General features: G+C 44.3%; 1 protein-coding gene across 41 annotated transcripts in view; it reads right to left on the bottom strand.

The window, feature by feature from the left end:
• The window catches only part of CLIP1 (CAP-Gly domain containing linker protein 1), a 103,854-nt gene that overhangs the window by 16,559 nt on the left and 69,671 nt on the right, over positions 1-17,624 (bottom strand). For 31 of the 41 annotated variants that reach the window (XM_083716760.1, XM_083716784.1, XM_083716755.1 and 28 more), the window contains 4 exons: positions 15,115-15,221; positions 8,288-8,402; positions 2,129-2,181; positions 274-294 (listed from right to left, as the gene is read on the bottom strand). In XM_083716760.1, the coding sequence (XP_083572886.1) occupies positions 274-294; positions 2,129-2,181; positions 8,288-8,402; positions 15,115-15,221 (296 nt within the window). The remainder of the gene's footprint in view (positions 1-273; positions 295-2,128; positions 2,182-8,287; positions 8,403-15,114; positions 15,222-17,624) is intronic. The other 10 variants (XM_083716763.1, XM_083716758.1, XM_083716783.1 and 7 more) reach the window with 1 other exon arrangement.

The raw sequence follows: 17,624 nt of genomic DNA on the forward strand, positions 1-17,624 counted from the left end.
ATTCCCATGTTTTGTACCAATTTTTTTTAAACATTTAATGTTGCAAGGGGCTCACCCCACCAGAAGCATCTCCTGAGCAAGTTCCACTGAAATGAATGGGATTTGCTCCACTGAGTGAAGTAGATTTGTGCAGGAGACATTCTTAGTGGTTTGTCCAGAAGCAGCTACTAAACAGATAACATGGGTGACTCCAATAACCCCCAGCTAGAAGCACACCCAGATTCTTCGCTTGCCACAAAAGAAACCAAGAAATTCAAATAATGAAGCAAGTACCTTAAAGTGATACTGGGCAAGCTTTAAAAATGCAAGATAACAAGAACCACATGTTAGAAACATGGAAGAGAAATGCAAAATACAGTAAAGGAAGAACTAAATTTGCACTGAAGTGGATTCTGTTGTTGTTGTAAAAAAAAAAAGATTTAATACTGCTGAGTATTTTACGAAACGAAAAACAAAACAAAAAGCAAGACACTAAGGAAACAAAAAGGCAGCCGAAAAATATGTACAACAATTTTTATTGGCGAGGAAAAAAAAGTTATTTATTGTAACGTGGATAGACTTTCTTTAGTCTTACCATTAAAGACACACAGATATAGCAAAGGAAGCAAGGGTAGGAAAGGGGAGAGAGAGGAGTGAAATGAGTATTGAGAAAATAGCGCAGGCTCAGAGACAAGTCAGACAGTTAGCAAATCCACAATGGATCTAATGAGCTGAAGCAACACTGAGCCCCCTTTTAGCTAGAGAGTCCCAAAATTCTCTAACTCCGCCTTCATCAACCTCATGCCCTCCAGAGGTTTTGAACTACAACCAATAGGAATCAGTGGCACTTAGCTGACTTTGGCTTACCCAGGGAGAGAGGGAAAGGGGCAAAGCCAGGGGGAGCGCCCCAGGGGCTCAGGTGGTACATGCACCAACCTCGCTGCCACCTCGCCTCTCGCCCTCCCGGTACCCTGAGGGCTGCTCTGCTCCCTGTTGTTGACCCTTGGCTGCGCTGGCTGGGGCAGATGGAAGTTGTAGTCCAAAATATCCAGAGGGCACCAGCTTGGAAAAGGCTGTTCTAATACCTACTTTCACAAAGACAATTTTGGGGGCAGGAGAAGAAGAATTATTGTGGGTGAAATGGTGATGGGATGGGCAAGACTGCTCCCTCCATGAGGTCTCTCTATATCAACTGACCAAAGATCTCTTGTTTTTGCATCACAAAACCCGAGAGGTTAGGCAGAAAACCTACTGCTAATTCCTGAGCCATGAAAATGAACTGTTTGGAAAGTCCCTGGTTAATTTAACTGTCTCAATCACTACAAAGATACATAAACTACAAGGCACCCTGTAAGCATACTTCAGAAACAAAACTCATTCATGTTTCTATGCAGTAAGTTTGATATTTTTCTGTTACAATACTGAATTCTACCAGTGTAACTGCTGGATACTGAGAGGGTTAACTGCATAGCATAAGTTGAAAAAGGAAAGCACCAGTAAGCCAGAATATTCATGTTTGCTAGGATGCTTTTTTTCTAAATTAGTTATCTCCTGAAGGTGTTAAAATGTCAATGTTAAGATGTTTCACTCCCAGCTTTTTAAGTTGTTGGCCTCTGTCTGTCTAAAGAGACAATGGACAAATGTGCCATTGGGGTGGGGGGGGGTTTAAAGTCAAACTGTTAGAGTTATTTGCCTGAAGTGGGTATAGAGTTTAGCAATATTTTGACAAAACCACTTAATGAAGACTTTTGAAGCTGATCCACGGGGAGGCTTTGCGCAGTTTCCAGATCTGTTAAAGTGATTCAAAACTCTAGTGCTAAAAATGGCACAATTATCTAGGTGCTGAAATGCAGAGAATAGAAGGGAACATCTATCAGAGTATGGTACATGCTAGATTAAGCAATGTTAAATGTTTCTTAAGGTCAAGCCTTTTCACACAAATTTTAGTGATGAGAAGGATGAAACTTTTTGCATGTATTTAGTATTCCACATGCATTGTCAACAGCTGAAGGGTGCAGTCCTGGGTTATTTCAACTAAAGAAGGGTAGATGGAATCAAACAGCTTCACTATGGGTTTATTTAATCCTATTTTCCCCAATTGTCTGTAGGTGCACACACCCAAACACCCTCCCCCCGTGAGAAAGCTTACCTCTTTTTCATCTCTAGCAACTGGTTATTAAGGACAGATCTCTCTTCGTCCAGCTGAAAGAGAAAATCAGTCTCATTTACCATTTAAGAATCAAACAGTGCTACTTTCTAATTCAAACATCCTGCAACTTTCCCTAATTTGCAGATTGTCTTCTCTCCAGAGGTGGAAAAAAAAGGGGGGATCCTCTGCAACTTAAGCCATTTTCACAGAAATTTGTTATTTTCAGCAGGCGCATGAGGCAACGCTGCCTCTTCCCCAACTCCTCCTCCCCTCTTCACATGCTCTCTTTGACCAGAGGGATTTGTTGAATCCTGACAGGAGAGTCCTCCTCTGCCCCTTTTAATCCCACAACAGCAGCCAGCCAGATCACACACACATCCCCCCCCCGGCCCCCAGATCTCCCTAGTTATAGCCATTCCCCTCCATGTCTCTCAGCTCTGAGCTTTGGCCCTCGGTTCCCAAGAGAGGTTGATGCTTGCGCTCTCTCTCTCTCTCTCTCTTAGACCACAAGGGAGAGAAGGAAAGTGCAAACCATGGGAGGTTTGGCCTAGAACAGACATCATATTGTGCCGAGAATGTGCTTGAAGTCTAATATAGCTATTTTCAGTGACAGCTTCAGAGGACAGCTCATCTGCCTCCCCCGCACAGACAGGCTGCACATGCTACTGCTCTCAATTTCAAGGCTTGCTGTAGAGGCAAGAAAACTGAAACTCCAGAGGTAGAAGGAGAAGAATTTGGAAGGGAAAGTGCCTTTGTTCTGAAGGATGGAGGATACAAGGGCTTAAATCGGAGGTAAACAAGGGCAGCCCATGAAATCTCCTTCTTGCAAGCTGCAGAGATGTAACAAAAAGGTAAAATTCACACTTGTTGCTCCACCCACCAATGCCATGCCCCCCCAATTGACTTCAAGGGGCATCTTTGGCAATGGAGCCCTCAGAGGTCTCCTCTGGACAGCAGACTTCCTCAGAATAGAGGGATGTTGCGAGATGACAGGCACCCCCACTGCACCTTCTGAAGACAATTCTTCCAATGGGTTTTCCCAGCTAGATGAACGGTTCTCTGCCATGGGTGTCTATTTTGTATTCTTTCGATTTAAAGAAACCATGTATTTGTTTTCCTCTTTCTACTGTACATTGCCTCTCCTCTGATGCACTTGTGTGGAAGAATATTAATAAATTACTAACTATAATAATAATAATCTGCCAGTTTAACCTCACCACCGTCTGAAAATCCTCATAATGCCCTGGAGCTCAGTCAGTATTCACGGAGGAACAGGTCTGCTGTGCACAGTGTTTGATGAAAAAGTATCAGCTCCCTCCCAAACGGTGCAGCCAGACTGCATGTACTTACCACTTAGGAACACCACATCTCTACAGATTATGCGATATAAATAACCACCACAAAAGCTCTGAATATGACATACTTATTTTACAATTTATTTTTAATATATCCAAGAAAAGACCTTTGCTTCTTGCTGAGAATTTCTGGCCGTAGCCCTTCTCCCTACCCCCATCAACTGAAAAAAATTGCATATGCTACCCCCCGCAGGACCAAATGGATTATGGGAAATTCTTTCAGCAAAAAATACGTAGAATGGAGGATTAATTTTTTTAAAGTAATAAAACTTCCGAATTTTAAATTAAGGGCTGCCACACAAAGATTTGAAATACAGTGGTGCCCCGCAAGACGAACGCCTCGCAAGACGAAAAACCCGCTAGACGAAAGGGTTTTCCGTTTGCAAGTTGCTTCGCAAGACGAATTTCCCTATGGGCTTGCTTCGCAAGAAGAAAGCCCATAGGGAAATCTCCGGGGACCTCTTTTAAATGCTAGCGGTGGGGAGCAAAGCCTTCCCCCCCCTCCGGCCTTCAGAAGAGGTCCAGGAAGGCCGGCGGGGGCCGAAAGGCTTTGCTCCCCACCGCCAGCATTTTAAAAGCAGTCCGGGATAGCAGGGAAGCGCTTCCCGCTATCCCGGATGGCTTTTGAAGGCAGCCGGGGGGAGCAAAGACTTTTGCCCCCCGCCCGCCTTCAGAAGAGGTCCTGGACCTCTTCTGAAAGCCGGCGGGGGGCAAAAGTCTTTGCTCCCCCCTGCCTGCCTTCCCGGGAGAGCGGAGAAACGCAGCACGTCTCTCTGCTGTCCCGGACGGCTTTTGAAGGCAGGCGGCGGGGGAGGCAGGCGGGGAAGAGGCTCTCCCGGGAAGGTCCAGGACCTCTTCTGAAGGCTGGCGGGGGGCAAAAGTCTTTGTCCCCCCTGCCTGCCTTCCCGGGGGCTTTTAAATCGCCCCGGGACAGCGGAGATTTTTAAAATGTTGGTCTCCGCTGTCCCGGGAAGGCAGGCGGGGGGGGGGGAGCAAAGACTTTCGCCCCCCGCCGGCCTTCAGAAGAGGTCGGGGGACAGACTGTCCCCGGACCTGGTCTGAAGGCGGTTTCCATAGGAACGCATTGATTGATTTTCAATGCATTCCTATGGGAAACCGTGCTTCGCAAGACGAAAAACTCGCAAGACGAAAAGACTTGCGGAACGAATTAATTTCGTCTTGCGAGGCACCACTGTACTGCAAGTCAGAAAATTTCCCCAAGGTAAGGGTCTAATATATGATTGAATATCCTTTAATTAATTACAAAGCAGCTAATTACTTAAGCAGCCATGAAGAGAACACCCATATTTCCTCTACTCAAATACACAAACTTCAGATGTAAATATGAAACACTGATGAAACAATACCAATTAAATCTGCAAAATGCCTCAGGCATATACAGACTCACTAACAGATACTGGCCAGAATTTATATTGTTATCATAGCAGTACGAATCAAAAATACCTGCAAGGTAAGTGGAAGAGTCATCTTGCTAGTTTTAAAGACATTAAATCTCACTCCGAAAAATAAGCTCATTATGGACAGCTTTCATTTACTGCTTTCTTTCTAACTTCCTCTGGACAAAGAAAGGCTGGCCATCTGAATTATGCAAGCCCTTCTCTGACGTACATTCTAAAGCAGAGGTCTTCAGGGACCCTTTCCACACTGGCTTCTCCGCCATAGAACCAGAGAGTTCTTTTAGGGCACACACGCATGGCTGCCAGGGCAGGAGCCTCCCACTTCCTGAGATTTCAGGGCCAAACCTGAGACCTGGGGGCGGCTCCTGGAGATGTCATGGATCAGGCCTCAGTGATCTCATTAAGCACAGTCATTGTTATTTTCAAACAAAAAACACAAGGTCCAACAAATGAGCAAATAGGTCACTCATTGTAATTTAAGTCAGAAATCTTAGTGAAAGGGGGTACAGTGGTACCTCGGGTTAAGTACTTAATTCATTCCGGAGGTCCATTCTTAACCTGAAACTGTTCTTAACCTGAAGCACCACTTTAGCTAATGGGACCTCCTGCTGCTGCCATGCCGCCGGAGCATGATTTCTGTTCTCATCCTGAAGCAAAGTTCTTAACCCGAGGTACTACTTCTGGGTTAGCGGAGTCTGTAACCTGAAGCGTATGTAACCCGAGGTACCACTGTATTCCCAGGTCCAGCTGAAGTAAGGGAGTCACTCCTTCTTTCCTGCTTAGGCAGCCTGGGTAGGGCAGCCCCACATGGAGATTCAAGCCTGCTAGCTGGGGGTGGTGGGTGTACCTTCAGGCCCAAGGGGCCTGACAACCGTACACACACTCAGTTTACATGGGTGCTGATCAGGTTTCATCACTGCTCTGTGTGAGCTAACAGTGCGCCCTAGAACATCTTGCTGAGTTATAGTGGTAATGATAAACCAATGGACTTGGCTGCCATTACTGATCTTTTTGATAAGGTTCCAAGGAACATCCAGGGTTGCTCACAGCACTGTTGAAAAAACCTTAGCAAATGAACATGTTTCACTTAGGTTTTAGGGCTAGCCAATTCACATTCCTTGGCACCCTAACTTGGTAGGTGGATATTCTTCCTAGGCTAACACTCCAATTCCAGTTACCAGATTTCTTTACTCTAGGACTTCTCTGCCAACAACTGTCATATGCAGCAAGGGAAGGTGAAGAAGAGACAGAAAGTCCTTGGACCAGATTTAACTTTGGGTTAAGCTCTTTCTCTTAACCAATTTCCACAACACCCACCCACCCGGAAGCCCCTTCCGAAGCCTTATGTAATGGGGGCAACGGAAATGCAGATAGGTGAGCAACTTCTTTTTATTGCAAGAGGGCCTGTGCAGGAGAAGGGACTGGCAAATTGTGCTTCCTGGTGTGATTTTGAATTTTAAGAAGTTAGAGAGGTAAATTTAGGCTGCCTACACTTCAGCAATCCTTACCCACCAACTTGGTAAGCTACTCGCTTCTGCTGGGCTGGGGGTGCTCCTGTATTGAAAGGGAGCATTGGGATGCCTTGCAGAAGTGGCTGATCTGGGCTAATTAGCTACATTAGGCTTTATCACGTATTTAGCTCCATGACTACCATGCCTTGGGCAGACACCCATTATTAGTGCCCCCTCTTTATCCAACAATTTAAAGTTGCTTACAAATCAAATTTAAAATTCAATTTAAAAAAAATATGTATGTCTTCAAGCCATACCCAGAGTGCTTTGTTGGTACACGTCCAGCATCGGAGCCTGTGCTTGCAATAAGGTCTACATGCTATTTTAGCTCACATTAATTAGTCCAGGGACCCCTGCAGGTTTCCCCAAGAGACAAAAGGACAAGAATTGCTGTAAGAGGCTGAAATGTAATGCCCGGGCTCTCTGCCTCCTCAGTGTCCCAGTTTCTTCTCAGCTTCCCAACTACTGCTCATATAGTTTTCAAGCCCAAAGTGATACTAATGACAAAGCTTGGGCATTTTGCATATCCCTAGGTTGCTGAGGACATCTGCTTCTCTTTTGAATAACCAAGTTCCTAGTCCTCATATTTGCAAATAAAAGCTTGTAGATGAATCCATGCTTGTCTCCTACTCATTCCTCTCGCACAAAAACCCTAACCCAAATCAAAATATGATTGCAAATTACTTCAAAACATGATGCATGGCAGCAAAATTAGAAAGATATTAAGTAGATGTACCCAGATACTTGGTTCTGACTACAGGTTTTGGATCGTCTTGTTACCTCTGCAATGAATACACTTACTACCCAATGAGGAGAAGAATGAAAAGATGATGACAGATTGTGTGAACATAATATGCTCTCTAAGGTGTTGGGGCCATTGCAGAGTTTTTCTTAGATCCCTGACTTAGAAGTTAGCTGAAAGTTGCTTGTATGTGATGTGCAAAGGCTGAAGCAGAACACAGATCCCTCGAGTCAGCACCAAGTGTGTGATCCTGGCCAACTCCCATTCATTTCAACAGAGATTGTGCGTGAAAGGCCCATACTATATGTATATGTTAATAAATGGTATGAAGTAGATTTTATACAGCTACTAAATGACCACACATCTATCCCAAGCAAATCTCACAGCAAGCACAATGAATCTCATTTGCACACATTCCAATTCAAAATAATCAAACACAGCTTTCAATACTTAAAAACAGTTTTGCTCACTTGCTCAAACATCCCTTTTACAAATTAGTGCTGGGGTGTGTTGTCGGTTTGGGAGCGGGGGGGGGGGTTCAGCAAGCAGCTTCAGAAGGTCACAGTGATGAAAACCCCATTATAGAGATATTAATGTAAGAAAAGCCACTGACAGAAAGGCTGACCAATCTCTAAAGCCAATAGATGCAGACCCCTGCTAACAATCAACACTTCTTTCCATCAAACCTCCTCTCTCCTGCAAAGGATTATGCAATTTTTCCCCTTTCTTGGATATGTTTGAAGATATTATGCTCAAATACTTTAAAACCCAATGGAAGAGCCACAAACGTAGCACCCTGGAGATAGGCTGGCTTTCCTGTCAGGGTGGACTTTTGCTAGCTTCAGCCGCCCACAAGAGATCACACCACAATAAATTTTATAAATAACACTGAATTCATTTTAAGTTCTCGTTGCCTTGTTGCTGCTGCTGCTTTCCTGGCATTTATACCCTGAAAGACAATTTCTCTCAATCATCAGCATGTGCCGAAATCTCTCTCTCTCTCTCTCTCTCTCTCTCTCTCTCTCTCTCACACACACACACACACACACACACACACGGAAGAGCATGGCTAGCTCTTAAAAACTCGCTTGCAGCAAACTCCACCCCTGGAAAGTCAACGTGAAAGGACATACCTTCTGGTGACTGGGGACTTCCCCCTTGCCAAGCTCCTCGGCAAGTTTAATGTTCTCTTCTTGCAAGACGGCAAGCTGCTGGGACTTCTCAGCCTCTACCAGCTTTAGTACTTCTCTGTGAAGACAGAGAGCGCATGGTTACCATAGGAACAAGAAGGGCAAGGGAGGGGAACAGTGGGAGAGAAATCAGCTTTGCAGCTTGCAAAAAAAAGGAAGGGAGAGAAAATCTCATGCTTGATGAGATATTTAATAAGGTGACGACCCACATCCCAAATGCCCTCCTCTGTCCAGCATCGATCTTCAAAAGGAAGGCAGTGGATGCTAGGTGTGGAATCACTTCTTTTTAAATGAATTACTTTCCATGCCATTTGAAACATTTTTTTAAAAAGCAAATACACACATTTATCATAGCTGTAAGTGGGCTGGGTCAAGTATAACCGTGTTAAGATTCTTCTCTCATGAATGGTGTGAGCTGAGAGAGACTGAAGAAGAGTTCAGGCAGCAGACTGCCACAATCCCCCCCAACAACAACACACACACAACCAGCCCCCAGATGTTGCAGCAATTTGTTTCTAATTAAATCCCCGCTCAACAATCTTGCAATAGGTGCGGGTGAAATATGCAATAAGGTTTACCGTATTTTTCGCTCTATAAGACACACCTTTTCCCTCCTAAAAAGTAAGGGAAAATGTGTGTGCGTCTTATGGAGCGAATGCAGGCTGTGCGGCTAAGCCAGAAGCCAGAACAGAGAGAGGGAGCGCTGGTCCCCGTGCCCTGCGGAAGCTTCGCGCAAAGCTAGACCAGATAGAGGGAGCGCTGTGCAGCGCTCCCTCTAGCTATTCTGGCTTTTGGATAGCCCCCGTGAAGCCTCCATAGGGCAGTGGGACGAAGGCTCCCTGCTGTCCTGTGAAGGCTTTGCCTTCCGCTTGCGGGAAGTGGGGGGAAGGGACAGAACGTGCGACTCTGTCCCTTCCCCCACTTCCCAGAAAGCCCCCAAGAACCGCACTCCCTTTAAAGAGCGTGCGGTTCTTGTGGGAGATGGGGGAAGGTACAGAGGGCAGCTTACCCGCCGGCAGCCTCTTCCGGGCAGGGGGAGCCTTCATCCCACTGCCCGGGAGAGGCTTCAGCGGCTATCCCAGAAGCCAGAACAGCTAGAGAATTTTTTTTTCTTGTTTCCTCCCCCCCAAACCAGGTGCGTCTTATCGTCTGGTGAGACCTAGAGAGCGAAAAATACGGTATATTATATATAAAGACAACTCACAAAGTGGCAGCTATGTTATTGTCAAGACTTGTTTTAGGGCTGATTTTGGTGGGTTTTCAGCGCTTTCTACTCCCCACTCCTAACTCTCTCCCTCCTCTCCCAGCTTTTTGCTTCTCTGCTGCTTGTGAATGGCAAACATTCCACAGCCATCCAGAAGAAAGAGGGAGATGAAAATAAAATAAACAAAGTCAGTTGTGAGACAAGATCAACCAGGTACCTTGGAGGGTAAGAAGCAAAAGCCCACAAATTGCCTTCCACAGGTATATGAGAACATTTATGGCTTGCACTACTACATTGCTAGTGGCAAACAACTAGAGCAGTGGTTCCCAATTAGGGGTCCAGGGCCCCCTGGAGGTCCACGGAACGCACCCAGGGGTTTCACAGCTCCATCTCTTGCATCCCCCTGAACTACATTTTTGTCATTTTTGCATGGTAATATCATGATGTTTATGGTCTGTTTTAGCACTGTGCAATTGTTCAATATATCGGCCAAAATTGGTTTTGAAATCACACCGCGTTAACGATTTTGACTCGGCAAAATGACACAGCAATATGAATTCAGGGCAGCCAATTCCAAGGCACCGCTGACATTGCATGATGATCTCAGCCGATAACGCTGCTGATCTGAGCTGCCTTCCCTCATGCTGAGGGAGACCAGGGCAACTGATTGCGAGGCACTATCTTCCCCTTATGCTGACGGAGAACAGGACAGCTGATCGCGCTCACGTCAAGACACAGTGGCACTACCTTCCCCTAGCACTCAGGTAGAGCAGCTTTTCTCAGTCAGCAGGAAAGCAGCAGCAGCCACAGAGAACATGCATCTTCACTGGCTGCCCCGCTGATGAAGGCTCCATCCCTATGCCCTCCGACTCAAACCATGTGATGAAGGTGCCTCCGTTTCCTCTCCTCTCCCCTCCCATCATCTCTATGGCTGCTCCCTCCCTCATCCCCACGCCTGATTTCAGACATTGTAATATATCAGATTATCGTGATGTTTAGTTGCTGATATATTCCGATGTTGAAAACCAGATATCGCTCAGCCCTGGGGTTTGTTTGTTTGTTTGTTTTTTACTATGTACCTAAAATCCGTTGCTTATTAGGGGCCACCTCATATTTTGTTCAAAAAATTGCTTTGCAGAGGTAACTACCACAGTTACCAAAATTTTCTAAAGCAGGGGGTCTGTGGCTTGGCTTTTGATAAATAGGGGGTCCTCAGTAATTAGCTAATTGGGAACCACTGAACTAGAGAGAAGCAGTGCAGGAAGCATCAAGAATCAGCACAGTGCAAGCAGCACACCATCTAGTGTGCTCCTGGGTTAATTTCCATCCACAGAGGGGTCATAACCAAAAGACTCAGCCACCCAGCTCAAATTAAAAATGTTTTATGGTGAACGATCAGTGTCAGCAACACTGAAGAGCCCTGAGATCATCTGCATTAGGAGTTCCAACATCTAAGAGTTTTCTAGCTGTTTTGGTTTGTCACCTCAAAAAGCAACCATGCACTTGTTCTGTAAGTGGTCTTGAGTGATGCTTGGATTGCTGGAGAGTAAGACTGAGGCCCACTAATAGACATTTTTGGAGAAAGAATAATAGAATTGTAGAGTTGGAAGGGACCCTAAGGGTCATCTAGTCCAATCCTCTGCAACGCACGAATTTCAACCAAAACATCATGAAAGATGAGCATCCAACCTCTGATTAAAAACCCTCAGAAGGCGGAAGAATCCATTCCATTGTCAAACAACTCTTATTGTCAAATAGTTCTTCCAACTGTTGAGTCAGAATCTTCTTTCTTGTAACTTGAATCCATTGGTTTGGTCCTACCCTCCAGAGCAGGAGAAAACAAGTTTCCTCCATCTTCCATGTAACAGTCCTTTAGATATTTGAAGACGTCCATCAGAACTCCTCTCAGTCTCCTCTTTTCCAGCCTCTTCAACTGCTCCTCCTAAGGCTTGGTTTTCAGACCTTTCACCATCTTGGTTGCCCTCCATGTTCCAGTTTCTCAATATCCTTCTTAAACTGCGGTGCCCAGAACTAGACACAGGACTCCAGGTGCGGTCTGATAAAATGGGACGATTACTTCTCTTGATCAGGACACGAGACTTCTGTTAAGCCCTTTTGCTGTTGCATCACACTGTTGACACATGTGAAGCTTGTGGTCTACTAAGACCCCTAGATCCTTTTCACATGTACTGCTAGTAAGCTAGGTGTACCCCATCTTATATTTGTGGTTATTCCTGCCCAAGTGCAGGAATACATTTGTCTCTATTGAAATACATTCTGTTAGTTTGGGTCCAGTTCTCCAACCTTTTAAGGTCATCTTGAATCCTGATTCTGTCTTCTGTGGCATTAGCTGTACCTCGTAGTTTGGTGTCATCTGCAAATTTGATGAACACCCTCTCAATTTCTTCATCTAAGTCATGGAACAAGAACGGGCCCAGGATAGAACTCTGCAGTACCCCACCTTCCCTTTTTTCCAGAATGATGAGGAACCATTAGTGAGCATGCTTTGGGTTCTGTCAGTCAACCCACTACAATTCTACCTAACAGCTACTTCCTTCAGTGCATATTTTGCCAACTTCTCTGCAAGAATATCATGAGGGACTTTGTCAAAAGCCTTACTGAAATCAAGATACACTACATCCACAGCATTTCCCCGATCCACCAAGTTTGTAACTCTATCAAAAAAAGGAATGAAATTTATCTGGTATGACTTGATTTTGAGAAACCCATGCCTTCTATTGAGCCAGATCAGTTGTGCCCAGTATGGCCAAGACTGGCTTGGCTAGACCAGCATTCAGATACAGGTGTCCCCTTCCCCCCCCAAAAAAACCTGGAGAGTCACTCCAAACGTTATGTGGTAGCAAGCATGTTTACCACTGGGTGGGGAGCCAAGGCCAGTTTCAGTTCCTTGGCACTTGTAGCTGTGTGAAACATGCAATTGTAAAGGCATATTTCACCTCATCTGTCTCCTGAGAAATCTCTATGTGGGACAAGAAGCTACAGTTAGAACTGAATATGGAACAACTGACTGGTTCAAAATTGGGAAAGGAGTACGACAAGGCTGTATATTGTCTCCCTGCTTATTTAACTTATATGCAGAATTCATCATGCGAAAGGCTGGGCTGGATGAATCCCAAGCCGGAATTAAGATCGCCAGAAGAAATATCAACAACCTCAGATATGCAGATGACACAACCTTGATGGCAGAAAGTGAGGAGGAATTAAAGAACCTTTTAATGAGGGTGAAAGAGGAGAGCGCAAAATATGGTCTGAAGTTCAACATCAAAAAAACGAAGATCATGGCCACTGGGCCCATCACCTCCTGGCAAATAGAAGGGGAAGAAATGGAGGCAGTGAGAGATTTTACTTTCTTGGGCTCCATGATCACTGCAGATGGTGACAGCAGTCACAAAATTAAAAGACGCCTGCTCCTTGGGAGAAAGGCGATGGCAAACCTAGATAGCATCTTAAAAAGTAGAGACATCACCTTGCCAACAATGGTCCGTATAGTTAAAGCCATGGTTTTCCCAGTAGTGATGTTTGGAAGTGAGAGCTGGACCATCAAGAAGGCTGATCGCCGAAGAATTGATGCTTTTGAATTATGGTGCTGGAGGAGACTCTTGAGAGTCCCATGGACTGCAAGAAGATCAAACACATCCATTCTTCAGGAAATTAGCCCTGAGTGCTCACTAGAAGGACAGATCGTGAAGCTGAGGCTCCAATACTTTGGCCACCTCATGAGAAGAAAAGACTCCCTGGAAAAGACCTTGATGTTGGGAAAGATTGAGGGCACAAGGAGAAGGGGACGACAGAGGACGAGATGGTTGGACAGTGTTCTCGAAGCTACAAACATGAGTCTGACCAAACTGCGGGAGGCAGTGGAAGACAGGAGTTTCTGGCATGCTCTGGTCCATGGGATCATGAAGAGTCGGACACGACTAAACAACAAACAACAATTTCTTGCATGTATTAACACATCAAAAGAGTTCTGTGTAGAGCAGCTAGAGACGCTTTAACAGGGTAGTGTAGAACCTCCAATCCATGGGTCTGAAATATGTCATTCAGCATGGGAAAGTTCTATCGATGGTTGGTGCAAAAGAAGAATCTGGAGCACCCTCTAAGTACATTCCTGAGAATTCTGTGGCCTGGGTTTCTTTCCACTTCTACCAAAAATCTGACCACATAGATAAAGGATAACTCTAGGACAGGCATCAATCAACTCAATAGTAATCTCCCACCTTCAGCATCTTGCAATAAAATCTAAATAACATTTTTCTATATAGTTTTGAACCCTGACTGATTCAATCACACTTGTTCTGTTCTGAAATCCAGAGCAGCATTCATTCCTGGCTCTTTTTGAACCATACACAACCCTGGATATAATTATCTCCTCTTGATGTCTCCTGAGAGCAAATAAATTGGTTTGGAAATCAAGAGCTCCCCACCATCAAATAGCTTCTCAAATATGCAAATATGGGGTTGGCTTGGTTTTAAAGAGAAACGAGGGACCACTGTGAGTTGAATTTGAAGCATGCAGTGCTTTGCGTGACAGAGCCTGCCTCTCTCTCTGCCCACAGAGACTGCAAAACTTGGCTGAACCTGCATCTCTCCCACAGCTAGTCGTGAAAAACCAACATGTTTGTTTCTGCTCATGCAAAATGGGGGGGGGGGCGGGAAATCCCACACAAAATGAAACAAATCATCACTACCCTGCTGGAAATTAAAAATAAAGGCTTTTTTGCAAACAAAATCCCTTATCACTTAGCATTAAGCGTTCCACATTCTCTGGTATCCGTGCTTGGGGTTGTTTCTCTAAGTCTAAGGCAATACCAGTAATGCTGTTATCAGGATTAGTAACAAGCAGAGCAATGAAAAAAAGAAAGAGATCAGCTCTGTGTGTGCACAATGTGGGGAGAGAGGAAAAGCCCCATCTGGAAAGTGCTCATGCCCCCAGGTGGCCAAACTATGCATACTTTCAAATCAGTAAACACAAACACAGCAGTTGACATAACATGATTTGTATTAACAATCGGTATCGCCCAGTAACTTTCAGTGACCCATAACTGCATAATTTTTACCACTACAGTGGTACCTCGGGTTAAGTACTTAATTCGTTCCAGAGGTCCATTCTTAACCTGAAACTGTTCTTAACCTGAAGCAGCACTTTAGCTAATGGGGCCTCCTGCTGCTGCCGGAGCACAATTTCTGTTCTCATCCTGAAGCAAATGTAACCTGAAGCGTACGTACCACTGTATCTTTTTTTAAAAGAGTCCTGTGGCACTTTAAAGACTCAACATTGGTTTTTGTGGACTGCTGTCTCCTGTTACCATGCATCTGATGAAGTGGACCCTCGTTAAAAACAAAAACGTTTGTGCCTTTAAATAAAGATATTAGTCATTCTTTGTTATCCTCATAAGTTTCAGAAGGAAGAATGGTTCTCGCTACACAATTTCTCCACTATTTTTTAAACAACTGAAAACATCCCTCATACACCACGAACAAACATTTTGTTTTCACGAATAATAAACGGAGTCTCACATAAAGAGTAAGAGAGTTAAACACTTACAGTTCTTTTCTCATCTCTTCCATTTTCTTGCTCTCGGTTTTGAGGAGCTCCTGAGACTTGCTCAGCTCTTCCTTGCTCTTCACGGCGCTTCCTTTGAGGGCATCCAACTTGGAAGAGAAAAGAAAGCAAGGAGGAGAGTTGGCTTCCTCTTCTGGGGGACTGAAAGGACCAAGGGGGCTGAGGCATTTCATTTCATTTATTTATCCATTTTTAATACTGCTTAATATAGTAAAAACTGCTAAGTAGTTTACAGAAAAATAAAAATACAAAAAACAGTATCACTTTCTTTAGATAAAAACAAGGTAAAGTACACAACACAACATTGTTGCACAAATAAAACTGATCTGTGTACAAAACAAAACAAATTAAACAGGGAGAATCCAGGAAAGACTGGTAAGCATTTAAGCTTTAAAGAGGCGTTTAAATGCCATTATTCTTTCCATGCCATGAATTACCTGAGGGAGGGCCTTGCGGGGGAGGGGGCTCTTTTCATGTTGTCACTAAATGACAATCTGCTGGTCATCCCTCGACCACCAGGTCTCTACAGAAGACTGGCTTGCTCTGTACCAGAGGAGGGGCTCTCATCTATTTTGCTTTCTTTTAAAAGCAGCTGGAGGATTACATGAATTGGACTGAGACTGTAGCAATAGGCGAGGCATTTTTTATTATTAAAAAACAACAACTACAAGTTGTTATTTAACACATTACAGAAAGCAACTTGTTTTTCAAAATGGTGAAAATAGCAGTCTAGGGGGTGTGTGTGTGTTAGTTTAGGGAACTAGTATAAGAAAAGAGGTTAACCCTGCATTCTGCGTCCCACAGTGTAACAATCTTCAGCCAATTAGGAACCCTGTGGCTTCTTTTTAAAAAACCTGAAAGATTCAGGAGACTGTGTCATGCGTTTCCAATGCCTTGTTCAATACCTTGCCGAATCTGGCCATACAACAGTATTCTGCCTAAGGCACAACCAACAGTAAATACTAAACAGTGCAGAACAGGGCTGCTTCAGGTTTCAGGCCATCAAAAGTAAGGGAGAACAAAATCTAGGGTTGCTGAATGCTTTAAATATGATTCAAAGGAGAGGACTATAAAGGCAAATGGGGAAATATATTAACCCAGTGAAGCAATCAAAGTCCCAACACATTGCTAGGGGAGCAGGATAAAACTTACATAAGCATTACTGCCATAGAATTATAGTTTTAATCTGAATCTAAGGTAAGTAATGCCTGCTTGGAATCATTTTAATATAGCTACACTTGTCAGAAAACAAGAGGGTTGTACACCCCAAAGTGCATTGGTATTTCAATTACTTTTCCATTTTTTAAAGTTGTGACACACCTCAGAGTCTGCTTTAAAACAGGTTCAGTACAGTATTGGCAGTATAATCCTTTCTGGCACCTTCCAAAAGTAAAATGTATTAAGCTTAATAAGCTACAAGTTCCACCAAACTAGCAAACCAGCTAGCTTATAATTAGATAAACCATCTTGCAAAGAAGTTTTACCATAAAACTTCTAATGTGAATTAAGAGCCCCATCAAAGGAGAGATATTAATCAAACATTAATTGGCAGCAACGATGAAAGGCAGACAACCCTAATTTTACATCCCTACACATTTAGCAGCAGATGACGGATGGAGTGTGCCCAGACAAAAGAAAGCCCTCTACCCTGAGCTGCTACAGTACCTTAAACAGAGGGAATCAAAGAGAGAAGCACTGAGCTGGCGGTGCTGAGACTACCATCCTTTCAATGAATCTGATGTTTCTGGTCCAAACTGACCTCGAGCCTTTATTTATGGCGGTTTCATTTTCCCTGTAAGAGCTTGCTAGCAGCTGGTAAGCCTAGTCTGTTCACATGCACTCAGCATTGTGTTTTATTATGTAACAGATAATCTCCAGATGCTCTGTAAGAATTACAGAGCTGCTGGATTTTAATTTTAATTTTCAGCTATCTAGCAATCAACCATTGGCATTAGCTGACTTCAAGGTCCTGAGTGCTCTATGATCTCCAGTAGCATTGATGGCTGCTGCTGCTGTAGGGAACAGGAACACCAGGCTGGGGAAACGCAGCTTCAGGACTTTCTTCCGTCCAGGAGCAACGCCACTGTCTGCGGGGCACCAGGGCAGCTGACACACCCTCCACAGTCCAGAAAGTGAACTGAGTAATAGGGAGACTTTCAAGTTTAAGTGTTGTTTGTGGCCAATTAACAATACTGAAGGAAATCAGATTGTAAATAAAATAATCGGAGGCTGTGCACTGCTTTCCTTTTTATGGGTTTCCTACATCATGCTCCCAGGATAAGGGTCCAGAACCAAACTGCCTGAGATCTTGGAGAATTGTCACCACTCAGAGTAAACAGAATGGAGACCTCTGTCTGACTCTACATAAACCAGCTTCATTTGTTCCGAGGTAAAATTATTTACAGATACCACCAGAAGATACACATTCTCTATAATGTTCAGCACACTGGGGCAAAAAAAGGGAAAAGGGAGTGGCATTCCCTCTACCAAAG

Source organism: Podarcis gaigeae (genome assembly GCF_964106915.1).
Source record: "Podarcis gaigeae genome assembly, chromosome: 16".
Taxonomy (NCBI): domain Eukaryota; kingdom Metazoa; phylum Chordata; class Lepidosauria; order Squamata; family Lacertidae; genus Podarcis; species Podarcis gaigeae.